The sequence below is a fragment of the Danio rerio genome, chromosome 3 (genome assembly GCF_049306965.1).
Source record: "Danio rerio strain Tuebingen ecotype United States chromosome 3, GRCz12tu, whole genome shotgun sequence".
Lineage (NCBI taxonomy): Eukaryota > Metazoa > Chordata > Actinopteri > Cypriniformes > Danionidae > Danio > Danio rerio.
The window spans coordinates 54,780,176-54,808,170 of NC_133178.1; the positions used below are offsets into that span (position 1 = coordinate 54,780,176).

Consider the following 27,995-nt stretch of genomic DNA (forward strand, 5'->3'; position numbering starts at 1 on the left):
TGATGCAGCGATAGGCAGCTTTTCCTCAGTGTCATCAAGTGGTTGTACAATCATCTCGGAGGATTGAGAGTTTCTCTCACTTGAGGCTTGGATGGAGCGTGCTGAAGAATGGGAGATCCACAAGCCCGAGGGCGGCAAATTGACCCCCACTTTAGCCATCAGATCTGCCCAAGTGCCAACCGCTTCTTGTGGGGGACAACAGGGGTTTTTCGCTCTTTCCCGCAAGCACTGAATTAACATGCTGAACCCTCAGACATATTTAAAAAGATGTGCTGCACAACCGTGTTGCTCTTAAAGTTAATAATTTATACTCACTGCTCTTAAAGGGCCTTTTCAGTGAAACACCCAGGAACGGGAGAAGCCCAGCTCGACCACCAGGATCCAGGAAAAATCAGCCTCTCAGAAGACAGCAGCTTTCCCTCACTCTCTCCTGAACAAAGTCGGAGGTTGATAGCAAAACATGTCTTTCAGTCTGCACGTGAATTTTCTAAAAGCAAAAAGGTGCTGAGCGACACATGGCTGGCATTCTTATTCACAATTGCTTGCGATTGCCGCCAGCTTTGTGCACTGGTGCTTTCAATTGATTAGCATTTCATTGGCCTGTTTTATTTCTCTTCAGATGACTGGCTTTCTTGCGACATGCCTTATAGAGGAAGTTTTCCAGCCTCCAGTTGGGGAAATCCAATTTCATTTTTTCATTAAAATGAAAATGTGGCCTTTGCCACAACAAACTCTCCATCAACTGTGTCTCCAACATCACCACTATCCATAATTGTCTGAAAAATTTGGATTATTGTGTGAACAATTTCATTGGAAAATAAAAATTATAGTTCTCCAGCGGGAGGGGAACTTCATTGCTATGTAGAAGCTTCCACTATGGGGATTTCGTCAGAAACCAATCATCTGAAAGAATAATAAAACGGGTCAATGAAATGCCAATGAGTTGGTGGCAGCAGCGTACACACCTGATAGCAATGACAATCAATGATCTATAAAGATGCCAGCTGTGCATCACTGATTTACCTTTTTGCTTTTAGTCCTCGAGAGTCTTCGTAATGGTTCTTGCAAGCTTCTTGACAGAGAAAAGAGAGAAAAGCTACTCCCAGTCCAGATTGTGTGAGACGCTGCGGCAGACGGTCAAGCTGGGTATTATACCTTGCCTGGCGTTTCTGGGTCTGGTCCTTTTAGAGTGGTGTGTATAAGGACAAGTTTCCTAAAAGAACAACACCTGGCAGATATCTGTGGTGTTGACAGTTCGCTTTCTTAACACACCCATTTCCCATGCTGGCCTGTTCAGCAACACCAAGGAGGAATTCACCCAGGAATAAACCACGGTATAAGAGCAGTCAATTGCCATCGAGTACTCCCCCTTTATTTTGGCTACTCCTTGAGAGGGCGCTCATCTGTGCCACAGACGGTCTAAGCCCCCTGCCTCAGGTATGGACTGTGAAGTGTCCCTAAGACGGGGTTGCGCTTTCCCTGGCGGACTGCCATGGACACCCGTATCATTAACTTATGGCTGTATGGCTACCAAAAAGTTGTAAGAGCGATTTCTCTTTTCTCTGTGTGTGACCGCTCGAACACTGACTGCATGGGACTCTATGCCTTCCTGCTTGAAGGATTGGTTCTCTGCACCACAGGCTCCGAGAGTGCCAGAGGACGGGCTCCCTTCTCTCACACTCCAAGTCCCCCTTTAGGCTTTTGGTATAAAGTTAAGATTAACCTCTTATCTTCCACTCTTCCTATAAATGCGCATCTCCCGGGGTGAGCTCTTTCATCCTGTGCTGCCTCACCGCTGGTGCATCAGTGTTTCTACCGATGGTGTCACTTGCACAGTCTCCGCCAGCCTGGTTAGCGTGGCCCAGCATGTTGCGATGGCTCATTGGAACAATCAGACTCGGCTTTGCGATTCAGTTTGCCAAAATGGTCCCCCAAGTTATCTGGCATGTATTAAACAAGGGTCAACCCTGTATCTGTCCCTGTCTTGCACGTGGAGATTGTTGTCTTCCTGGCAAAGGACGCAATCGAGTCAGTCCCTCCAGCCGAACAACCATCTACTCAGAGTGCTCTTGCAGAAGCCCATCCCCTGGTGCCTTTGTCCTCAGAATTGGTCTGCAGCAATAGACCAAAAGGACTTATATGTGCATGTCTCTATTTACCCACGCCATCGGCAGTTTTGTAGTTGCCTGCGATGATCGAACATGGCAGTTCAAAGTCCTCCTTTCCGGGCTCTCCCTGTCTCCGTAGGTTTTCTGTTAGGGTTTTGGGTCAATCGAGAAAAGAGCAGGCTTGCCCTCATGCAGAGCATCTCTTTTCTCGGGTTGGAGACATCCGCTCTCACCGCATGTCTCAGCTTGCTTGCTGTCTGCTCCTCCAGAGTCATATGCAGTGAAATTGCTGCATCCCATTCTTTTCCCGCCGAGCTCAACCTTGCAGCCAATGTGCTCTCATGGCAGTTTTGCCTGGGAGACTCCACCCCCGGCTGTCCAGCTGTTATGAATGTATTCTGGTGCACTGGCTAACACAGCTGGCCCCGGGTCATGCGTAAATACGCAATTCTCCAGTGAACCTACTTGCACAGATACTGTGTAAAGTCAGTGAGGATGAAAAGCAGGTCTTTTTTTGCGCCTCTCTGGCTCAATCGGACCTGTATTTCATCTCTATTCTTGTGACTGCTCCTCCCTGGCATATCCCCTTGAAGAAGGTTTCTTCTCTGGGAGAGGCACCCTTTGGCACCCATGCCCAGGTCTCTGGAACCTCACCTGTGGTCCATAGACGGAGCATGGAGGACTTAGGTGAACTACCCATTAGGTGGTTAACATCGTCACTCAGACTAGAGCACCCTCTACGAGGCATGCCTACGCCCTGAAGAGGAGTCTATTTACTGTGTGGTGTAATTCTCTCCGAAATATGCCTGATCAGTGTGAAACAATCCTCCTTCAGCTGACTGGAGCTAGGCTGTCCCCTCTGCACTGAAAGGTTGGCATTGCGATCATCCCCGCTCTGACGATGCAGTGACGGCAGCATGCTGTGAAAGCATTGTCTCCACATCCAGTTATTAACCATTATTATCTTAGCGCAGTGACAAATATAACAGTATATGATAATGATTTAGTAAAATTTGTTTATTTTTGTAGTACTTAAATTTAAGATTCTATTTTTAATATCATCTAAATATTTCAGCACCACCCTGCAAGTACAAGCCCTTCTACAACTCAAACTTTTACTATTTATTTTAGAAATTGTTACTGTTCCTGCAACGCAAAATTTCATAGTAAAGAAAAAAAAATCTGTAAACATGTCAACAAAGATAGGGAAAGCATAATTCTATTTTTCTTCTGTATTAATAAAATGTCACAGCAGCCTCTGCCACAACAGACTTTTTGAAAACTTTTTTTTAAACCATTGTTTCTAATGCAATACATTTATTTTGTTCAGCACCCCCTGTCAGTTATGTCAGCACGCCCATAAGTTCTTCTACAACTGAGTCTCAAACAGCAGAACCTACAAGTAAGTAATACATATGTACTAAACAAGTTCATGTTTAGGTTTCACATATTTAAATAATGCCATGCATCAAAATATATTTTAAAATACTGCAGAAATGGTTATTTAAATCTATTTCTTCATAAAAATGTCCCAGCAGCCTCTGCCACAACAAATTTTCCATCAACTCTCCCTCAGTCTCCCACATCAGCTCCTTCAAGTGAGTATATTTTTGTCTGGAATTATTGTGTAAACCTTTTAGTTGTATATCTAAAAGGAATTGTAGTGTGCTTGTCAAGTACTTTAAATGTCAGAAAATTTGATTTTCACTACAGGAAGATTGTGAGTCAAAAGTGACATTTTATTCTGCAATATCTACATTTTATTTTTAAAAAGGTCAGTTAAATTCCCCATAATTATATTTTATTGCATCTCAATGTTTCAGCATCTCCTGCCAGTACAAGCTCTTTCAAAATTAAAAAGAAAAACATTCAATTATGTATTATATATGTACAGTTATGAGAATATTATATTAATTCGTAGTTCCCCTTTATGGGATCACTGACAAGTATCTGAAAAGACATATGTGAGTTTGTCAGATTACTAATCACTCTGAAGAGTAAAAAAAAAACAGGCCAATGAAATGCCAACTGAATTGGCAGAGTTCAGCTCCACAGGTGGCAGCGATTAGTCATCAACAGAGTATATCAACTGACAGCTGAGATGCAAGAACTTAGATTTTTTTGCTTCAGAGCTTCACACTAGAGACTGAAGAGTACTTCTGCTAAACTGACTTCATCAAGAAAGCAGTATTTCTACTAGTCTGTGTGACGACGTTTACAGCGACGGTTGAACTGGGCTCCTTTCTCATTTACTTGACATTTCACTGGTTGCTGAAAGAGCAGTTTTCACTGAAAGAGCAGATCCTAAGAGAGCAACACATCAAGTCAAGCAACGTGTCTTTTTCAAGATGCTGTCCTGACTGTGCATCTCTGGATGCCGTGATTCCTATCTCCGGATGATGGGTATGGGTACCACATCACAGGTCTGGAGGTCCAGCATGTTGATGCGGTGCTCGAGGACTGCTGATGTTCTCACTGTGAGGGCATGGCTGTTGCAGAGCTGATATCACAGTCTCCAAGCCCCCCTATTGCTCCCTGTAAAAGAGGACCCCCCACTCCTCCACAGCACGCCCTATCCAAGCTTCTAGTGGTTGTCTCGGTTCATTCCCCGGTATGGCTGCACCTCTGCTTGATGACATCGGAGATCAGCACATTGTGACATCGGAGGGCAAGCTGTCATGCTCCCTCCGACAGACCGGGCTCACTACCATCCTACAGAGTGCAATGCGTGGTCACAGTTCTTGAGTTAGACCAGCTGCGCTTCCTAGGCTGCTTCAGCAATGTGGCTGGATGTGGATTGTTTCGTAGTCTCACCGCAAGACCAACTAGAGGGTGTTACGTACAGGCTGATGTAAAATGCCTTCCTTCTTCTCAGGGGCGCACAGCACGCACTTGCAGGCATAGAGGGCATTTTATTTCCGCCTGCTCTTCGTGTGCTTCCACCCTTACCTTCTTTGATGGCGGGGTGGCCAGTGGATACGAAGCTATAGGAAGGGTAAGCTGAGACCCCCATCCAAGGTCAGTGGGAACTTGAAGAGGAGAAGAACAGTTATTTTTTCGGTGAAGGACTGGGGCTCCCATGTAAATAAATGTAGCTATCCAAAAAAGAGCGGCTTTTGAGGGCGCCAGAGAATAAGCTCCTTTCTCTCGCACCTCCAGCCTCTCCGCGGGATCCTAGGAGGAAGATAAGAGTCAATTTCTTTTTTCAGCTCTTCCCCTGTATGCTTCAATTCCCTGCATGAACACTCCCTATCCCGAAGCTGCCCCTCCATGGGTACGTCAGCAATCGTTCCTGTGATGCTGCTCGTTTGGACTTTGTCGGCCTGGTTAGCACTGCTCAGCCAATTGTAGTAGCTCAAGTGGGTGGTCAGACTCAGTTGTGTTTCAATTCACTGACGGCCTCCCGAGTTCACGTGTATAAATTTAATCAGTTATTGCCATGCCACCCCTCTCTTTCGTAAGAAAATTGCTACCCTCCTGGCGAAGGATACAATTGAGCCAGTCCTTCCAGCCCAGATGGAGAGTGTGTTTTTCCCCTCACTTCATCGTACCTAGAGAGCTGTGGGTTATGCCAATCCTATCTGTACGTTTTTGGTCAGTCATCTGTTCAGGATGATCTATAATGTTGCGAGTTATGATTCAGATTTTAAGGCTCGTGTACCTTCTGGAACATTATATAGCAGAATAGCTTAGCGGGAGGAAGATTCATTTGAACGGGGCTTCAAATGAATCGACTCTTTTGATCCGAACAAACGAATCGTTCAGCTATGCTTTCAACATGAAATTTGAGCAGGGTAGCAAGATCAAAGTTCAAGACATTAGATACATTAATATACACAGGAACCTTTCTTTATACAAAAGTAGACTTTATTGACTAATCTAACAGAAACTAACACCTAACACAAACACACATTCATACAAGCATAGGGGAGAGTAACAAACGTGCAGAGGATGAGAGGATGTAATGATGGGAAAAACCTATGAGTCTGTAAGAACAAACCAAGCAACCAAACGTAATCAAATTCAATATAACCCTTCTATTGTCTCTTTAGGGTTAATTTAGTTCACACCAGTTTAGATGTTGGGAGAAAGGTGATACTTGCGGTCTATTCGTGATGTCCGACCTCTGTGGTTGGTTGGCTGATCTTTGTTCCTCACGAGGTTGTAGTTTCAAGTTGAAGCGGCAAAAAATCATTCTGGGCGGTGAAATGTCCGAGCGCAGTCTGATTAACCCTTTCTGTCTGGGTTTCTGCCTGCTTTCTTGGAGGTTTCTATACTTAGGTTTGTTGTATAGAGTTGAAGAAGGTTTCAAAACAGAGGCCTTGGGAGTAGAGAGGGGGGGGGGGGGGGGTTGCTTCCAGGCAGTTTGAAAAGAGAGCGTGCGTGCGAAGAGAGGGGGTTCCAAGAGCAAAGAAGAGGAAGAGAGGGAGTTTAGCTAGGTACTAAACTTGTATAGGGCAGGTTCGGATCCACCCTCCATGGGAAGTTGACCAATTAGAAGCTAGCTTCATGGAATATTAAATTTATGGGTCTTTGTCCGAGGCAGAATAATTTGCATAGGCAAATTTTATGTAAATCGGGACAAAAATGTTAAAGTCTCTTAAAACATTATTATGTTGCACTCATATTAAAATAAAATGTCAATGATCAATTTGTACAACGAGTAAGCTTTTCAAAAAGTCCAAACTTGAACAGTATAAGAGGATGCTTAGCCTAGGTACAGTTAAACATTATATGCAAGGGTATTAAAACCAAAAATATTAATACAAGAGAAAGGGAAACTTTGCAAAACATATGATTAAACATAAAGAGTAAAGTCTATATGAAAACAGTGTTAAACAGCAAATAGTCCTTTGTAAGTCATTCCTTTGCTTAGAGCAGCATGGCACATTCCGTTGGGTCGTAAATACCTTGGAATCAGGTTTCTCTGGGCAAAGTTAGCTGGTTGTGGAATAAAATGCAAAATGTTTATGTGTCTGGTCGGCCATATTCGTTACATTATATAGTGACCAAAATCCAACATCAAGCCACCATCTTAAACCAATGTCATATTGACGTCAAATACTGACATTTATTCATCAGGTATAGCAACCAAAATTCAATGCCTGAAAGATGTCATAGTGGTAACATCCACACAACGTCAAGTTGTAACATCATTAGACGTTGATTTTTGGTTAATTTTAGGTTGGACATTGATGTCAGCCTGATGTTGAGTTCTGACGTCAACACGATTTTCATTTCCAACAAAATGCAACACCCCTATGGCGTTAGGGTACAACATCAATCTGATGTGATGTTGATGCCTTGTGGTTGCTGGGTGTTAAAGGCCATTTTTGGTCATCATACAGTAAACATCTGTCATCTTCTCATCAGTGACATGCATCTAAACGGTCTCTGGGTCAATGCGTGTACAGATTTTGGCCATCTTCTTTGACACTTTTATTGCTTCCAAACAGTTTGCTGCAATTATAAAGCTCACGTCTTCATTTTATTATGATGCAATTTAACTTCTATGTGCAATTTGATTGGAAAGGAATCACAGGACAGATTTTTCTAATCCCCATTGACAGATAAATTAGTGAATGCAGGTTGAAGGAATGTAGTGAAGTAAAAGTATTTAATATAAATTAAAAATGTACTCAAGTGAAAGTAAAAGTACACATTCTTTAAACTACTTGGTAAATTATAATTTCAAAGAAAAAAAAAACTACTCAATTACAGTAATTTGTGTATTTGTAATTAGTTACTTTACACCACTGGTAATATAAATGTACAGTTGTCTGAATACTGTTGTGTTTATATGGTTATTTTTATAAACGGTAACTGTTCTAGTAATGAGGAATTTTACTCTATGCAAAAATGTCAAAATAGGGGAAAAAAAGTGTAATTCTATTTTTACATTAAAATGGAAACAGCCTCTGCCACTCAATCAAATAAGTCTCCAACCTCAGCTCCTTCAAGTGAGTTTTTTATTGAGGGAATTGAGTGAATGTATTCATTATAAGTATTTGTCCAGCTTAAGTAGAGCTGTTGGAATTTTACTGTCTTTATATTAGGACTTGGTATTTTTGCAAGGACACTACTCATTTGTGCATATTGGTTTATTTTTCAAATGCAGTTTCTGTGATTTTTGTGCAATATTGTTTTTATTTTTAGTATATGTACACATTTTAGCATATCCTGCCAGTACAAGCTCTTCTACAACTGAGTCTCAAACAGCAGAACCTACAAGTAAGTAATAGATATGTACAATTGTCTGAATATTGTTGTGGTGGAAACTAACTCATCAAAATGTCCCAGCAGCCTCTGCCACAACAAACTCTCCATTAACTCTGCCTCCAACATCATCTCCATTAAGTAAGTCTTTTAAATTATGTATTATTTTGTGAACATTTTAAGGGGTGGTCTACTATGAAACAACATCTCTGAATGTAAAAAGTTCAATGCAAAGGGTGACCTTGGGTTTTACAGAGTTAGCTTAGCAAAGCCTACAATGAATTTTGGGGACTACAAAAAATATTTTGCCCCCTGTGAGATTACAAAAGTTTGTTACTGGGCATCCAAACTGCGCAGGTAAGGTCCGTGGCCAGAGACGCTGTGACGTTATAGCAGAGATGAAGCTAAAAATGCGTCTAAACACGGCTGTTTCCACAGAGCTTCTTCTGTTTCTGTATTTGGGCTTCCAAAGCACTTGACACAAAAACAGACGTGCTTACAGTTAAATATTAATTATGTTCCAGAGAATTATAAAATACACAGCAAGCATGATTTGACAAAACAGCTCCAAAATCTCTCCCAGTTCAGTGCTGGATTCGGCTAAAATCTCCTCAAAGCAGAAGCTATGATCTACAACCTGTAAGTGTTTTTATTTGTTAAAATTGATCATAACATGTACAGTGTCTAGCGTTATCGGTAAGTTATGCTGTAGCAACGATGTAAACAATGCAAAATGCTGCTTTGCGGGCAAAGGAATGAGGTACAAATTTATATTTATCAGTCAAACTGCTGTAAACACACACACACACACCACCAGGACGTTTGTGTCTCTTATGTGTGTGCGTGCGACTGCGCTGATTGTCTTCAGGCAGCTTTTCCATGCGTTTAAAATCTCAGATAATGAAGTGGCAAAAGAAATGTGGATGATTCATATTACACCTGCATATTCCGGATACACGTGAAAGCCTTTGTGTAACGCATAGAGTTTAAAAAAATACAGGTTAGCTTACCTGACTCGTGTAGCAGCAGAATAATAAATCAAGGCTCACAAAGGTAGTATATCCCACATCTTGTGCTTTATTCTTCTGTCACGATATATTACAGAAAATAACTTAATCAGAGCATCAGAGAAAACGAAAGTCCTGCGCACATGCGCTTTTTACAGAAAGTTTACACATTCGCAGGCACCCACACACATAGACAACATTCACACCACACACACACACATAGGGCTCTATTTTTACAGTCCATGCGCAAAACGCAGTGCGCAAATGCTTTCAGGGCGTGTCAGGACGCGTTTTTGCTAATTTAAGCACAGGAAATCTGCCTTGCGCTTCGGCGCATGGTCTAAAAGGGTTGAGTTTATTTTCTTAATGATTTGTCGGTGTGTTTTAAGAATTAACCAATTACAGTCTCATCTCCCATTCCCTTTAAGAGTCAGCTGCGTCATGCCAAGAGCGCATTCACTATTTACAGGACGCAAAGTAAGTCTAAGTGGAAAAAATTAGCATTTCACAAGCAAACAGTTAACAGTTTTTTAAAAGAAAACTGTTAAACAGAGCATCTACTGCGTGAGAATGAGAGATAATGGATCACTTTCGCTCTTGGATAGGGAAACCTTTACGCACAGACATCAATTAGTCTATAAATAAATACTTTTGTTTGTTAAGCGCAAATATTTGTTTCAAAACTATTTCTAAATTCAGTTTTAATTTCCAGCAAACGAATAAATGAATAATAATAGCAAAATGTGCTCAAAAACTTGAGTTATATCCTTAAAACACATGCTGTGCCCCATATGGTCCAAAACCTGACAGGTGGGCAAATCTAAGCTTGTTTTTAATAAAACAAATATAAATATGGATATAATAAATAATACTGCTAATAATAATAACATTATACAAAAGCAATTTGTTATGAATTAACTGAAAAAGCCTCCCGAGATAAAGAAGACATAAAAGCAGTGATTTTTCATATTTATGTAGGCTAGATAATATGTTTTGTAATATTTTAATCCTTTATATTTATATTCTATATCTATTCTTATTATATCCTATATATATCCTTAATATTTACATTTTTAATATGTAAAGATATTTGCTTATAGCTCTCTTGTGCGTATTAAGCAGTGCGTTAGCGAGGCGCAACTCTGCGCCGGAGTTTAGACCGGGTTAGTTTTGGTCTAATGAAAAATCAATTATAGTTTCTCAAAATAGCGACGCACCAGCGGTCCGCCTCAGAACGCCTTCCATTTTAGACCAGAACGCCTATGGGTGCAAAAATTAGCGCTAATGCATTTGCTATTTAAACAGCGTAGCGCAACGCCTCTAAACGACTCTTGCGCCAAGCTTAAACTACCAAAAGACTACTGCGCCACGCCTTGCGCCACATTGCGCCGGGTGTATGATAGGGCCCATAGACACACACACAATAGCAAACGCTGTTAAAGGAGCCACACCCCATTTTCACTCGTTACAGACACTTGTCAAATTTTATTTTAGAGCAGGCAGGAGGTTGACTGATTGTTTACACAGCAAAAAAGCGCATGCTTTTACGGGCATGATGTGGAGCCGATCCGCGAATAGCAGCACATTATGATAAATGACCAATCAGAGTCACTTAAGGGCGGGTCTTTCAGAGGAACTAGGAAATATGACAGGCGTTTTCATGTTAGCTGAGTAGCTGTGTATAATCAAAGTGAGATTTATGAAAAAATAACGTGATTTCCTTCAAGTGAAACATGAGCACACATTGCTTTGCATCTTATAAACACAACCAAGCCTTAAAATTACTTTCTGGACCACCTCTTTAAAATGTATGTATGAAATATGTGTATAGACATTTTCACGAATAAATCATGATTCATCAACTCTTCCGTGCTAAAATGCATTTTAAATGTATGAATAAATTCAAGAACAGCTTATGACACATATACACAATAAGCACCTACGCCAGAGGACTTATAAACAATTATAAACAACCTTGTGTAAAGAACAGTGTAAGCACATATAATTACATACAATTTCTGTGTTTTTGTGCAACAATGTTTCTATTCCAGCACCCCCTGCCAGTTCAAGCCTTTCTACAGCTGAGTCTCAAACAGTTGAACTTACAAGTAAGTAATAAATAATTACAATCGTCCGATTACTGCTGTGGTGGAATTTGCAACTTCATTTTTTTTTTTTCAAAATATCCCAGCAGCCTCCACCACAACAAACTCTCCATCAACTGTGTCTCCAACATCAGCTCCTTCAAGTGAGTAAAACAAGAGAAGTTTATTCTGTAAACATTTAAATTGGAAAATGATAAGTATAGGTTCACCATAATTAGAGGTGTTAGAATTTTACTGTGTTTGTATTCTGGATGTCCTGATAACCTTTTGTTTGGGCTGTACTAATTTTTTAATTTCACAATTAAATATCTAATGATTTTTTTAAACATATTTTCTGTGATTTTGTGCAAAATTTTTTCTATTTTTTTTAATACATCTAGATATTTCAGCACCCCCTGTCAGTACAAGTTCTTCTACAACTGAGTCTCAAACAGCAGAACCTACAAGTAAGTAATATATTGTCTGAATACTCTTGCGTTGGTGATTTTATTATAAAATATTATAGTTTTCCTGCTAAGCAGGATTTAATTGTATGCTAAAATGTGTCTGTTAACATGTAAGGTATAACAAATAAGGTATATGCATATAATAAAAGTTTATTTCTTATTTAAATGTCCCAGCAGCCTCTGCCACAACAAACTCTCCATTAACTCTCCAACATCCAACATCAGCTCCTTCAAGTGAGTTTTAATTGGAAGATTTTAATTCAGAATCGGGCTCTTTTTTTTTTTTTGTCATATAATAAAATATAATTTTTGTGATTTTGTGCAATTTTTTTTTTTTTTTTACTTTTTAATACATGTAAATATTTCAGCGTCCCCTGCCAGTACAAGTTCTTCTACAATGGAGTCTCAAACAGTTGAACCTACAAGTAAGTAATAAATACGTACTGTTGTCTGAACACTATTTCATGAATGTTTGACCTTTTCGCTCTCAATGTAAATTATTATAATCATTATACATGTCAACAAATTGTGTTGCTATTTCTTGATCAAAATATCCCAGCAGCCTCTGCCACAACAAACTCTCCATCAACTGTGTCTCCAACATCAGCTCCTTCAAGTGAGTAATACAAGTGAAGTTTATTCTGTAAACATTTAAATTGGAAAATGATAAGTATAGGTTCACCATAATTAGAGGTGTTCGAATTTTACTGTGTTTGTATTCTGGATGTCCTGATAACCTTTTGTTTGGGCTGTACTAATTTTTTAATTTCACAATTAAATATCTAATGATTTTTTTAAACATATTTTCTGTGATTTTGTGCAAAATTGTTTCTATTTTTTTTAAATACATCTAGATATTTTAGCACCCCCTGTCAGTACAATTTCTTCTACAACTGAGTCTCAAACAGCAGAACCTACAAGTAAGTTATATATATTCTGAATACTCTTGCGTTGGTGATTTTATTATAAAATATTATAGTTTTCCTGCTAAGCAGGATTTAATTTTATGCTAAAATGTGTCTGTTAACATGTAAGGTATAACAAATAAGGTCGTCCGCCTCAGTTTCGGCCCTTGTTTTGACTCGGGAGGCGTGTCCAAACGCCAGGTAACCACTATATAGTGAGCACGCTAGCATTAGTCGGCAGGAGAAGCACTTTAGCAGCATCTAGACCAGCAGCCTGTAAGTACATTTAAGATTTGTTTCAGTTGTTGTGTATGGTTTGAGGACTTGTTTCCAGCTGTTTGTGTAAAGTTGTAGGACATTTAAACTTGCTTTCAGTTGTGTATAATACTAGAAGTTGTTTAGCCACTGTTTCCTTGGTTACTATAAGAGCTTGTGTAGCGAACGCAGACGCGGTTTCGCGTCGTCCGCCTCAGTTTCGGCCCTTGTTTTGACTCGGGAGGCGTGTCCAAACGCCAGGTAACCACTATATAGTGAGCACGCTAGCATTAGTCGGCAGGAGAAGCACTTTAGCAGCATCTAGACCAGCAGCCTGTAAGTACATTTAAGATTTGTTTCAGTTGTGTATGGTTTGAGGACTTGTTTCCAGCTGTTTGTGTAAAGTTGTAGGACATTTAAACTTGCTTTCAGTTGTGTATAATACTAGAAGTTGTTTAGCCACTGTTTCCTTGGTTACTATAAGAGCTTGTGTAGCGAACACAGACGCGGTTTCGCGTCGTCCGCCTCAGTTTCGGCCCTTGTTTTGACTCTCGAGGCGTGTCCAGCTGAATTCAATCAGCTAGTGCTTTGGGGTTATATAAACAACTAGTTCACCGCGGCAGCGGTCGCGGCAGCCTCGTGTGAAGACCGCCTCGTGTGAAGACCGACGAGGGTAAAGACCATCGACTCTACCTGCGCGACTCCACCGAGCAAAGACACCGACAAAGCACTTGAGTACTTTACTTTCTTGTTTTACTTTACACTTATTTTTTGTTGTCAATGCACTTTTATTATGTGTTTTCTAATTCCTGTTGTTACTAACACTCGCAAAACACGGGAGGTACGCTGCAGGCGTAATCCTCACAACCTTCGTTCAATACATGTATCTACTATTTCACAACTCTCTCTCTCCGTGGGCCTCTGGAATTGTCAATCAGCTGTTAACAAGGCTGATTTTATTACCTCCATAGCTACATATTCTGACTATAATCTCATGGCTCTAACTGAGACCTGGTTGAGGCCGGAGGACACTGCTACACATGCTACTCTTTCTGCTAATTTCTCTTTTTCCCACACTCCTCGTCAGACAGGGAGAGGGGGTGGGACTGGACTACTAATTTCCAAAGAATGGAAATTTACTCTGATACCGTCCCTGCCAACAATCAGCTCCTTTGAATTTCATGCAGTCACCATTATCCACCCCTTCTACATAAATGTGGTTGTCATCTACCGCCCACCAGGTAAATTAGGTCACTTCCTAGATGAACTGGATGTTCTTCTCTCATCTTTTTCTAATTTTGCCACTCCCTTATTGGTGCTAGGTGACTTCAACATTTACGTTGACAAACCGCAAGCTGCAGACTTTCAGACTTTGCTTGCCTCTTTTGACCTAAAAAGAGCACCTACTTCTGCTACCCACAAATCAGGTAATCAGCTAGACCTTATTCACACACGACACTGCTTCACTGATCAAACAATAGTAACTCCACTACAAATATCTGATCATTTCCTTCTGTCTCTCAACATCCACATTACTCCTGAGCCGCCACACACTCCTACACTGGTTACCTTTCGCAGAAACCTACGATCTCTCTCACCCAATAGACTATCCACCATTGTTTCAGACTCTCTTCCTCCATCTCGCAAACTCACTGCACTTGATTCGAACAGTGCCACTAATACACTCTGCTCCACACTAGCATCATGTCTAGACCGATTATGTCCTCTTGCATCCAGGCCAGCCCGTGCCAGTCCTCCTGCACCCTGGCTCTCGGATGCTCTCCGTGAGCATCGCTCAAAACTTCGGGCTGCGGAGAGAATTTGGCGGAAAACTAAAAATCCTGCACATCTCTTAACATACCAAACTCTTCTGTCCTCTTTCTCAGCTGAGGTTACTTCTGCAAAGCAGACGTATTACCGTCTGAAAATCAACAATGCCACTAATCCTCGCCTACTTTTTAAAACATTTTCCTCCCTCCTCTATCCTCCTCCTCCACCCGCATCCTCCACACTTACTACTGATGACTTTGCTACATTCTTCTGCACCAAAACTGCAAAAATCAGTGCTCAATTTGCTGCACCTACAACAAACACGCAAGATACAACACCAACACCACACACACTCACCTCTTTTTCTCAGCTCTCTGAGTCTGAGGTGTCCAAACTTGTGCTATCTAGCCATGCAACCACCTGTCCACTCGATCCCATTCCCTCTCATCTCTTGCAAGCCATCTCTCCTGCAGTCATACCAACACTGACTCACATAATTAACACATCTCTTGACTCTGGTTTATTCCCCACTACATTTAAGCAGGCTAGGGTAACCCCACTGCTAAAGAAACCCAACCTGGACCATACGCTACTTGAAAACTACAGACCAGTATCCCTGCTTCCATTCATGGCCAAGATTCTGGAGAAAGTAGTGTTCAATCAAGTCCTGGACTTTCTTACTCAAAACAATCTCATGGACAACAAGCAATCCGGCTTTAAGAAAGGCCACTCAACTGAGACTGCCCTGCTCTCGGTCGTGGAGGATCTCAGACTGGCTAAAGCAGACTCTAAATCATCAGTCCTCATTTTGCTGGACTTGTCAGCTGCTTTTGACACTGTCAACCACCAGATCCTGCTATCTACGCTTGAGTCACTGGGCGTTGCGGGCACTGTTATACAATGGTTCAGATCTTACCTCTCTGACAGGTCATTCAGGGTGTCTTGAAGGGGAGAGGTGTCCAACCTACAGCATCTAAACACTGGGGTACCTCAAGGCTCTGTTCTTGGGCCACTTCTCTTCTCCATCTACACATCATCTCTAGGACCAGTCATCCAGAGACATGGATTCTCCTACCACTGCTATGCTGATGATACCCAGCTATACCTCTCTTTTCATCCAGATGATCCCTCGGTTCCAGCTCGTATCTCAGCCTGCCTGTTGGATATTTCACACTGGATGAAAGATCATCATCTTCAGCTGAACCTCGCAAAAACGGAAATGCTTGTAGTTTCTGCCAACCCGACTCTACACCATAACTTTTCAATCCAGATGGATGGGGCAACCATTACTGCATCCAAAATGGTGAAAAGCCTTGGAGTAACGATTGATGACCAACTAAACTTCTCTGACCACATTTCTAGAACTGCTCGAACGTGCAGATTTGCACTCTATAACATCAGAAAGATCCGACCCTTCTTATCTGAACATGCAGCTCAACTCCTTGTTCAAGCTCTTGTTCTCTCCAAACTGGATTACTGCAACTCTCTACTAGCTGGGCTTCCAGCTAACTCTATCAAGCCTCTTCAACTGCTCCAGAATGCAGCAGCACGAGTTGTCTTCAATGAACCTAAACGAGCACATGTCACTCCGCTGCTAGTCCGTTTGCACTGGCTGCCAAAAAAAAAAAAAAAAACAAAAAAAAAAAACACTACTAACACTTCCCTTCTTAGACTTTACAGACCTGAAACTTGCCTTTAGTACTTATTCATTGTTGCTCTTAGTTGTGTAAATTGCTTCCTTGTCCTCATTTGTAAGTCGCTTTGGATAAAAGCGTCTGCTAAATGACTAAATGTAAATGTAAATGTAAAGGTATATGCATATAATAAAAGTTTATTTCTTATGTAAATGTCCCAGCAGCCTCTGCCACAACAAACTTTCCATTAACTCTTCAACATCCAACATCAGCTCCTTCAAGTGAGTTTTAATTGGAAGATTTTAATTCAGAATCGGGCTCAATTTTTTATTTTTGTCAAATAATAAAATATAATTTTTGTGTTTTTGTGCATTTTTTTTTTTAATTTTTAATACATGTAAATATTTTAGCGTACCCTGACAGTACAAGGTCTTCTACAATGGAGTCTCAAACAGTTGAACCTACAGGTAAGTAATAAATACGTACAGTACAGTTGTCTGAACACTATTTCATGAATGTTTGACCTTTTTGCTCTTAATATAAATTATTATAATCATTATACATGTCAACAAATTGTGTTCCTATTTCTTGATCAAAATGTTCCAGCAGCCTCTGCCACAACAAACTCTGCATCAACTGAGACTCAAACATCCATAACTCCTTTAAGTGAGTATTTTATTTAAGGACTATTGTGTGAACATTTTAATTGTCTAATAACAACTATAAGTCCAGCTTAATTAGAGTTGTTGGATTCTACTGTACTTCTATTAAGACTTTCGTGGTTTGATATTTTTGTAAGGGCTTTTCTTCTTATTATTATTTTTTTTAATTAACACCTTTAAATATTACAGCACTGCCTGTCAGTTATTTTACAATTTGTGTATTAAAATATATTGAAGACTAATTTTTAATGCACTTGCATATTTCGCTGGTCGCTGGTTTGAGCCCTGGCTGGCTCAGTTGGCATTTCTGTGTGGAGTTTGCATGTTTTCCCTATGTTAGTGTGAGTTTCCTCTGGGTGCTCCGGTTTTCCCCACATGTCCAAAGACATGGTACAAGTGAATTTGGTAGGCTAAATTGTCCGTAATGTATGCGTGTGAATGAGTCTGTATGGATGTTTCCCAATGATGGGTTGCAGCTGGAAGGGTATGTGCTGTGTAAAACACATGCTGGATAAGTTGGCGGTTCATTCCGTTGTGGTTACACCAGATTAATAAAGGAACTAAACCAAAAAGAAAATGAATGAATGAATGATGTCTAACTCCTGTCAGATGTTCCTGGAGGGCCGCAGCCCTGCACAGTTTAGTTTCAACCATGCTTCAACACAGGTACCTGTAGCTTTCAAGCAAGCCTGAAGGACTCAATTAGTTTGATAAATTGTTTTTAAATATATTTAAGATTCTATTTTTAAATAAATCTAAATATTTCAGCACCACTTGAAAGTTCAAGTCCTTCTACAACACAAACAGCAGAGCCTGCAAGTAATAACTGTATATTTGTTTTATAAATTGTAACAGTTCTTGCAATGCTGAATTTTAGAGTAAAAAATTCTATAAACACATCAACCAAGATAGGAAAGGCATAATTCTATGTTTTATTATTTTTAAAATATCCCAGCATCCTCTGCCACAACTGATTCACCATTGTAAGACTGGATTTTACTCAAACAAACATCCCTTGCAATAAAATCATAAAAACTCAGACATACTCAGAACATTCTTTCCACCCGCATCCCTCTCCCTTACTGGTGTTGTTTTTTAGTTATAATCATTCAGGTGTGACTGGTAAACTGGTGAACTGTCTTCAGTCTTCATTTCACCCCAAAACATTGGGTAACCCTTTGAAGTTAATTAACTCTGAGAACAGAGACAGTGTTTTGAGGAGTAGATGGTCATGTTTACTTCACAGATGTTCACGGATATCTAAAGCTAACCTGGTGAATGTTTTTTTTTTTTTTTTTCTCCTAAGAATGACAGTCCATAATAAAGATTTGTTGATAAACCTTTTCACCTCAAACAAATGTTAAACCCTTTGAAGTTAATTAACTCTAAAAACAGTGTCAGATATTTGGGTGCTAAATATTCATGACTCTTTCACAAATGTTAATGGGTATTCAAAGAATCTTGGCAAAACACTTGGGGAAGTTTCTGTAGCGAGACTTTTTACACAGCCTCTGTGTGTCTCTTCTAATGCCAGGTATGCTGACTTTATGAATTTATTTTTAACCTTGTATTTGTACATGAGTTCATATGTTATGCTGATCAATTGTGTTTGGTATTCAATTTTGATTCATTCTAAGTGTTGTTTTACCTGCCTGGCAAAATAAATGTTAAACTTTTTGATTAATTCTGGAGTTTTCCGAATTCATTGTATCCAGTAGATTACGAGGAGTCTTCGCTACGCTTATAGTACAGCATAATTTATTTGATTGATAGGCGCATTTGATTATACGTAGCCATTCCGAGCCTATAACATGTAGAACTTTAAATCAACTAACCACTGAAAGTAGAAAGTTGCACGGGCTTGGCTAAAGGATCTGGGGCCTCATGTACGAAGACTTGCGTGGAAATCTTACTAAAACATTGCGTACGCACAAAGCTGTAAATGTGCATACGCAGAAAAAAATTCAGATGTATGAAACACTGCGTACGCCGAATCTCACGCATATTCTTTTGTACATCCAAATGAACGTGAAACTGAGCGCAACATGCACTAGCACAAAACCCCTCCCTGCCTCCTCCCCCTTATGAATATGCTAATGACTATGCTAAAGGCAAAACCCAACGAAAAAGCAATGGCAAAATCAAGCAAGAAGAGAAACTTTGAACAGAATGTGAAATGGAGGTGCTGCTTTCGGAGGTAGACCGGAGAAAAGCGGTGTTATTTGCAAGTTTGTTCTCCGGAATTAACAACAAAAGAAAAAAATAGAGTGGGAGAGTTTAGCTGATGCGGTTAACACAGTTGTCTGAACATCGCACTGAGTGCATTAAAAAGGAAATAGTGTGGTTTATATCTGTAAAATGTTGCAATACCTTTAGCAGTCTCTGTGGCGCACCGTAAGACGCATGTGATCATGTATTGACATGTTCGAGCATAAACTCGGCTCGAATCCGGCGTCTGATGAACTCTTTTTTCTTTTTTTTCCCGGCTACATATCAGATTTTGCCCACTATTTATCACAAGAAAGACAAGTAGGAATCATCAATAAGTTTGTGCATCATATTTTATTTGCACATTTATTGAATGGAAATGTTTCTGATTCACGCATGCAAATTCATCTTCAGATAGTGTCTTTATAGCAATGTGCGTGCAGTAGATAGCTCAGATTACATTGGGAAAACAGGCGACCGCTGCAAATTGTGCTTTAATGTTTAGCTGGTCAACTGTATGGTATGGAAACCTTATATACCTGCTAGATGAACCCGTCTCATACAGCTGCCATTGCAAGGCTCAGACACTTTGTAGAGAGGAACTTAATACAACTGCCTCTAGGAGTCGCCAATGGAAATAAAACAGACACGTACGCCAGCCAGAAAGCTGCCGTGAAGCTGCGCACATTCCCACGTTTAGTTCATTGTTAGTAAATCCAAACGTGAGCAATTCTGAGTGTGAAACCTGGCGTACGCAAAGTTTTTGTGCGTACGCAGCGTTGATACATGAGGCCCCTGTTCTTTTAGGACTAGGTGAGCGTTATGCAATCAGCCTATTTGGATATTATTTAATCCTGCACCCTCTGACTATTTTCAGAGTGTCGACATATCGTCCGTGAGAATTTAGAATACAATATCGGTCCCCAGAAAATATTAAATTCTAAATTGCATCAAAACTAATAACATGATCAGCTAAAAACATAAATGGTGAATTTATAAAAGTGAAATTGGAGGCAGATTGAAATACGCATGAAGTCAGATATAAAATTGGTCGACATATTATAATGAAGTAAAATAACTTTTTCCAGAAGTGCCCGAAAAGGCATACACGCAGAAATCCTTCGAACACAACACTGGACTCCGTCATTGGACCGGTGGGTGGAATCTTACACCATCAACAGTGTCTCCAACATCAGCTCCTTCAAGTGAGTTTTTTTTCTTTAATCCATAGATTATTGCTCTGAACATTTCAATTACAAAATTATAATGATAGGTCCATCTTAATTGAGGTGTTGGAATTCTACTGTATTTGTATTAGGTCTGTGATGATAACATATTTTTGTTATGGCTTTACTCATTTTAAATATCACCATTAAATGTCTATCCATTCTGTAAATATGTGCAAAATTGTTTCTAATACAATACATTTAAATTATTCAGCACCCCCTGTCAGTCCAAGTTCTTCCACAACTGAGTCTCAAACAGCAGAACCTACAAGTAATGTATATGTACTAAACAAGTTCATGTTTAGATTTTAAAAATAAAATATATATACAAAATATTGCAAAAACAGTCATTTATATCTATTTCTTCATCAAAATGTCCCAGCAGCCTCTGCCACATCATACTCTCCATCAAGTCTCCCACAGTTTCACACATCAGCTCCTTCAAGTAAGTATATTTTTTTCTGGGATTAATGTGAGAACATTTTAATCTAAAAGGAATTGTAGTGTGCTTGTCATGTACTTCAAATGTCAGAAAATCTGATTTTTCACTACAGGATTATTGTTGGCCAAAAAAAGTTAAATTTTATTTTGCAATATTTAAATAAATTTTAAAGAAAGGTCAATCAAATTTACCACAATTATATTTTATTACACCTTAATATTTCAGCATCTCCTGCCATTACAACCTCTTCTACAACTGAGTCTCAAACAGCAGAATGTACAAGTAAGTATTATGTATGTACAGTTGTCTGAATATTATAATCTGTAGGTACTCTTTATGGGATCTCCGACATGTGTCTGGAAAGACATATGGGAGTGCGCCAGATGACCAATCAGTCTGAAGAGTAAGAAAACTGGCCAATGGAATGCCAAATGAATTGGCAGAGCTCAGCTCCACAGGTGGCAGCGATTAGTCATTAACAGTGTACATCAGCTGATGGCTTACAAGCGAGTCTAGTATAGTCTAGACCATAGTCTATTATAGTCTATAGTCTAATATAGACTAGGGATTTTTAGAATATATATATATATATATATATATATATATATATATATATATATATATATATATATATATATATATATATATATATAATGTTTCTTTTTTTTTTTTTTTTTACTATTTGTATATATTTATTTTATTTATATATAATCTCGATTTTCCACAAATTTCTAGGAATTGCCTCCACAAAATCTTTAAATTTTAAATCTTTAAAATCTAAAAATTTATTACAAAAAATCACAAAAAAAAAAAAAAAAGGAAAAACTATAGGGGTCTCTAGATGTATTATCTCTGCAATAAAGTGCTCCCTGACATATTTATACAAGTATGAACAATATTTCAGAGAAAGAAGCCTTCAGTGTACAGTACTTCGTAAATGTTTTAGATCTTTGAATTCAGCTTATGAAAAATGGGAGCAAAATTGCATTTATATTTTTGTCTTATATGTATATTAGTTTTATATTTATATTATAAATTTGTACAACAGCCTTTTTTGTAGTGCATAATTTCTTTGTATTCAAAATGTTTCTGTAAACATGTCAATGAACATAAGCACTGTAATTGAACTGTAATTCTAGTCCATCATCATAATGTTCCAGCAGCCTCTACCACAACAATCTCTTCATCAAATGTGTCTCCAACACCAGGTCTTTCAAGTGAGTAACACTTAATGGAGAAATTGTAAGTATAAGAACAGCTTAATTTAAGGCGCTGGAATTCTACTGTCTTAGTACTTATTAGGACTGTCCAGATATGATTTTTTTTGCATGGGCTCTACTCATTTTTTAAAACAACAGAAATCATATTTATAAAGGTGTTATTGACTTGTTGTTTTTAGCTGATTTCAGTGACAACCAAAGTTATCCATACATACAGAGAAAACAAAACTAACTAGTTTAGAAGTTGAATGTATTAAAATATGACATATTTGATTTAGTGCAATATTGTTTCTAGTTAGGGCCAAGCACCATAGGTGCGTTGGCACCTACCTGTATTGTTTTTGTTGGCGTTCTTACTATTATTATTAGGGGCCAAGCATCAAAGGTGTGTAGCCACCTGTTGTATCCATTCCGGTTCTTATAAGGAACCAAACAGCAAAGCTGTAAAGGCACCTATTGTTTTTGTTAGCATTCCTATTATTAAAGGTTCAGGACACCCTGGAGAACTTTTTTTTATATATTAACAGATTTGTGTGTGTTGAGCATCAGTTAAGACAATGTTAGCACCTGTCAGCTTTAATTGTGGGGAAAACTGGATAATTTTGAGCTTTTGTCAGCTAATTTCAGCTTCCGGGTTTAAAATGATTTTTGGGGTGGGATCAAAATCGGCGACGTAGCGCAGTACTGCAAGTGCAATGATGATGCGTCGGTTTCTCATTATTATTCATAGCGGAGTTTTCTCATCCTATGAGAAGAGCCGGCTGCTAAATTATTCATGAGAGCACGTGCTTTCAGAAGGCAGACCTGCCAGTTTCAAGCAAGCTATGAGACAGACCAACGGCACGTAGCCGCTCATGAAGGCTCGTATGTGTTTGTTTCCATGATCCACGTGGTTTGTTGCATGTTTTTCCCCGCGATCCTGTCAGGGCTGATCATACAGCAAAGCTGTGTGTGTGCTGCACTTTTTTTGTCGGGAGAGCAGTACGAGAATTGAAGAATGGCGGACGTTGACTTTTATCAGGAGTTCGTTCACATTCAGACACATCACCGTGCTGCTGTGTTTGCCTAAATATTACCAGCAGGGCTAATGGTTAAAATAGACAGGTCAAGAGACCTGCTGCACTGAGTCTGCATTCAAGATCTATAATTTAGACACAGGGATCGAGGGAGAATCCTCATTTATAGTGTTTACATAAACACACTTATCTTTATAATGATATAAATTGGGGTTGTGTGTATATGAAATTACGAATAACAAATGTAGCAGGGCATTAAATTACTGTTTATTTCTTTGCATTTTAACTTTGTGAACTATAAACTCATGCGTCTCCTCACGGTTTGTGTTTCAGTTTGTGAGCTAACTGTCAACAACAGTTATTCGCTCCCCTTCTCCCCTGCTGGCCACGCCCACTCCTGCCCGATGCTCGCGGAGCTCCGCGCCCATTAATCATGCATCTTTTGAAAAAAATTCTGAAGTAGATTTTAACCGAAAGTGGGGGGTGTCATGGCCCTTTAATATTGTTATTAATCTTCTGCTAGGTTTGAATAGCAGCCCATATAACCATATGCGAAAAAGTTGTAAAATTTGGCACTATGATAGAGGACAGTGTCAACATGATTCACAGCAAACCCGAAGTCTTTAACTCAAACTCTGTAGCACCACCACTTTCACAAAGATTCGCTTATGTTTATCGTTATAACCTTTAAACCCAATGGGCTACAATCAAAATTCTTTTTTTTTTTTTCTCTAAATCCTTGGTTTGAGCTGTTTCAAACCTTACATCATCTTCCTTCATAAACATTTTTTTCGCTATTTTAAATTTTTCGAAAAACATGTTTGATCGAACTTGTCGTAGGCCAAATTCATTAGGCCAGTAATTTAGACTGCCTAGTTAAAGCAAATATGATGAATGCCGTTTTGTGATTAATCTGCATCAATCATAATTAATTACAAAAAAAGTGTGATTAATTACGTTAATTTTTTTAAATCATTTGACACAGCCCAAATATGTATGTGTGTGTGTGTGTGTGTATATATATATATATATATATATATATATATATATATATATATATATATATATATATATATATATATATATATATATATATATAAATAGTCTTTCACTTTATGAAGAATCAAAGTGCACTATTTCCTTGAATTTGCTGAATTTCTTTTCTTGCAGCTCCCATGTGTGGTGGTCAGCTTCGTGGCCCGGTTGGGATCATCACCTCCCCAAACTTCCCAGTACAATATGACAACTATGCAAACTGTACCTGGATCATCACCGCTTCAGACCCCTCCAAGGTAAATGCTTGCACACAATAAAGCATTAAACATACTAAATGTGTTCATATGAGATATGAGCTCTGAAACACTGCTGAAACATTGAGTCATACTCGCAGAAGTCACAAAAGTTCAGAAAAATCAAAAGAAAAATCAAATCCAGACAGAAAAAGCTTTTTTTTTTTTTTTTTCATTATTATGGTTATTGAAATTATTTAAAGTTCGTCGAAGCTTTGATACATTTAATTTCAGAGTTTTGGATAAATAAAGGTTTTAAAATGATAGCATTTGTTTAAAAATACTAAACTCTTTTAACATTATAAATTCTTTTGCTGCCTTATTTGAAAAATTTAATGACAGTTTTCACATAGCTGAACATACATTTTGCTGGTAAACTGGTTGATAAACAGCAGTTTATCACATTTCTTTTAGCAATCTCTAAAGCTGGGACTAAAACACTCATATAAACAAGCAGCAGTCTGTGTCTAGATAAACGATACAGTAACTTTTCTTTTTATAAAAAGCAGTGAAAGTGTCATCTGCGTCAGGCTCTGATTGGCTAGAGTAGACATTGCCCATGCCAGCATTCTTCCTTCTGTGTTCACACAGAGAATAGTTCCAGGAATTTACTGAAAAAAGGGCCTGTTCACACATAATCTCATTGCTTCATTCATTTTCCATCGGCTTAGTCCCTGATTGTCAGTGGTCGCCACAGAGGAATGTACTGCCAATTATTCCGGCATATGTTTTACGCAGCATATGCCCTTCCAGCCACAACCCAGTACTGGGAAACACATTTACACACTCACATTCACACATACACTATAGCCAATTTAGTTCATCAATGAGGTGCTATTTCCTAGTGTCCTACATGCTACTGGTTGGTTAATGCAGCAAGATTGTCCATCGTATTTTTTATTTTTCAACATGAACAATTTGTGCCATTAATAACGCATTGATTTTCTTGCAAACGATCAATTCGCAACGTGTCATTTGCTTCCTCATTTGTGTGAATAGCGCTGCAGGATGCTTAATCACGTCTATACATTGACTTAACGTGTAAATTACTGATGCTTGATGCTTCATCCGCGTCTGTTCTGAATGTACCAAGAGAATAATATACTGTATAATGTTATACATTAACTTCAAGCTGACCACTTTTCTTGTTTAACTTCATCCTCTATGGTAAACAAACTATGTTGTAAGTGGTTTCCACAAAACACGACTTTTCATGTTTAGCTATTGTTAAAAATGCATCTTCAATCTTGCATCAAACATCGTATATGTCAGTCCCACATAAAGTACATTCGGCCATCACCGGAAGACTTTGGAGTTTATAATTTAAAGTTGATAAATATTATTGTTACAAAACACCTTGATTCATTCATAAGTCATGCGTTAACCTCCTAAAAGCCAATATCCAACACCATTATACAGCATGGAAGAGCCATGATAAAATTTGGAACTATCTGAGTTCATCTGAGAGGAAAACGTCATATATATATACACCAAGAGGGCTCTTTCTTATGGCTCTTGGTGAAGGCGGTCACACTTTTTTTCCCTCTCTCCCATATCTCTCCTGGCTGGCTTCTCTTGTCTCATCTTATTCTATCACTAAGGGCCTACTCACACTTTGCACATTTGGCTTAAACCGGGCAAAAGCACGCTTGTCCCCATCCCGTCCCACCCGACAGCCCGCACTCACATTACGTTTGGGCCTGGGCATGCTTACGTCATCAATGATGCGCTTTTCAGTAAGTGCTTTTGCTCAGCACAGTCGAGATTTCTTCAGTTATAACATTCAAGTCGTTTGATATGCAGTGACATGCGGTCAAATATTTCGCCGAACAGATCAGCCACTTTTGACGCTCAAAAACAATCTTAAAGTCCTCGTGCTGCAGGAATTAGGAGGTTTGCTGATGCTGCTCAGCTGTCGTGCAGTGAGGAGTTTGCGTCTTTAATAAACTATGACAGTTTGCATTCATTAAACAGTAAGAATGATTACTAAATCTATTTGAAACAGTCCCTTAAAAGCCAAGTCTCGCTTTCAGTTTCGGGCTTAGGCGCGTTTTGCACTCACCCACAAGCATACCGCATGAAAGCCCACGTTAACCGAGCTCAGCTGAGCCTAATTCAGAGCACTTACACTTCTCAAATGATCCGGGAAATGGGCCTGGGCACGATTTGGATAGCATAATGTGAGTACGCCCTAAGGCTCTCCTTGCCCTGCTCTTCAAACAAATAAGAAATCGTGGATTTGATCAACTGGTCTCTGAGTACAATTGACACCAACTTCTCAACAAAAAGTTTGTATCCTGGGGAACCCACCTGTCCTGCGGGTACATTCCCAGCTGGATGAATGGGAGAAGTGTTGTGTCGTGTGCCTGGCTGCTCTGTCTCTGGAGGATATTGAAGGTATCCATCTATTTGGAACTTTGATAAAAGGGTTACTGCTATTGGGTTTATGTGGGGACCTAGGGTATCGACGATTGATAAAAGCGGTCAGTGCGGCTCAAAACCACCAAGCTGGCTGGTTGGATTGAAATGATGGTAAGCAGGGTCGTTACAAACCATACTGTGGCCTTGGAACGCAAATTGTAAAACATCGTGGTGAAACTGGGGGCTTTGGAACAAGATTTGTTCAGACCTGGAGACTTGTGACGGGCATTAAATATCTGTGAAATTGTCAGAAAATGGCCTAAATTTAAAAAACTTTACTCGACTTTTTGACTCCACTGTGACTTTCCTGCCAGACGGCCTCAGCTGGAAACAAACAACTTCTCCCAGGTGGCAAGATAAAGAGACTCTCTGAAATTGATGTTGCCTGTTCCAAGGACACCTTTTGAGAATCCACAGGCTTACACACACACAGACACATACACGGCAAGAGTTAGACAATCACCACCTAGCCCTGCACCCCAATTTTACTGCATGTAAATGTGTATGTGACAAATAAAAGTTAAATGGCTTGAGGATGAGTAAATTATGGGGTAATTTTCATTTTTGGGTGAACTGTTGCTTTAAAACTAATACACCTGCATTGCTTTTAACAGTGCTTAGAAACAAATAAAAAACAGTCAGTCAATCAATCAATCAATTAATAAACACAAACTATTAACTCTGGAGTCTAGAAAACTGTGCTGATGATCCCCCAGAAGGCATAATAATTAGTGATGGGAAGTTCATGTTACACTGAAAGTCACATATAATCTTAACCAATGTACACAGGCTGAGCCAATAGCAGTCATGATAATTAGGTCACCTTTCGAGTCTTCTGGCTCTTGAGTCGTTCGTTCATCATGTGACAGAATGACTCAAACCCGATAGATGACTCGAGAGTTAAACGGATCAATTCTTTTTCTGACTCTAAACGCATATGATTGGCCCGTGAGGAACGAATGACTCAATGATAGAGTATATATAGAGTATATAGTATATATATAGTTAAAATATTTTTTGCAAATTCATGTCAGCATAAGAGCTGTCAATTATTTCACTTATTAT

General features: G+C 39.2%; 1 protein-coding gene across 10 annotated transcripts in view; it reads left to right on the forward strand.

The window, feature by feature from the left end:
* The window catches only part of LOC137490062 (adhesion G protein-coupled receptor E3-like), a 150,662-nt gene that overhangs the window by 53,815 nt on the left and 68,852 nt on the right, over positions 1–27,995 (forward strand). Inside the window, exons 21-40 of one of the 10 annotated variants that reach the window (XM_073945020.1) lie at positions 3,439–3,510; positions 3,644–3,706; positions 8,283–8,339; positions 8,412–8,465; positions 11,383–11,439; positions 11,526–11,579; positions 11,817–11,882; positions 12,060–12,116; positions 12,251–12,307; positions 12,445–12,498; positions 12,737–12,802; positions 16,671–16,727; positions 16,857–16,913; positions 17,053–17,112; positions 20,405–20,521; positions 20,757–20,813; positions 20,928–20,987; positions 21,210–21,266; positions 22,148–22,201; positions 24,391–24,512. In XM_073945020.1, the coding sequence (XP_073801121.1) occupies positions 3,439–3,510; positions 3,644–3,706; positions 8,283–8,339; positions 8,412–8,465; positions 11,383–11,439; positions 11,526–11,579; positions 11,817–11,882; positions 12,060–12,116; positions 12,251–12,307; positions 12,445–12,498; positions 12,737–12,802; positions 16,671–16,727; positions 16,857–16,913; positions 17,053–17,112; positions 20,405–20,521; positions 20,757–20,813; positions 20,928–20,987; positions 21,210–21,266; positions 22,148–22,201; positions 24,391–24,512 (1,298 nt within the window). Of the gene's footprint in view, positions 1–3,438; positions 3,511–3,643; positions 3,707–8,264; positions 8,340–8,411; positions 8,466–11,382; positions 11,440–11,522; positions 11,580–11,816; positions 11,883–12,056; positions 12,117–12,250; positions 12,308–12,441; positions 12,499–12,736; positions 16,430–16,667; positions 16,728–16,856; positions 16,914–17,052; positions 17,113–20,404; positions 20,522–20,756; positions 20,814–20,924; positions 20,988–21,209; positions 21,267–22,144; positions 22,202–24,390; positions 24,513–27,995 lie in introns of those variants that run through there. The other 9 variants (XM_073945018.1, XM_073945019.1, XM_073945028.1 and 6 more) reach the window with 9 other exon arrangements.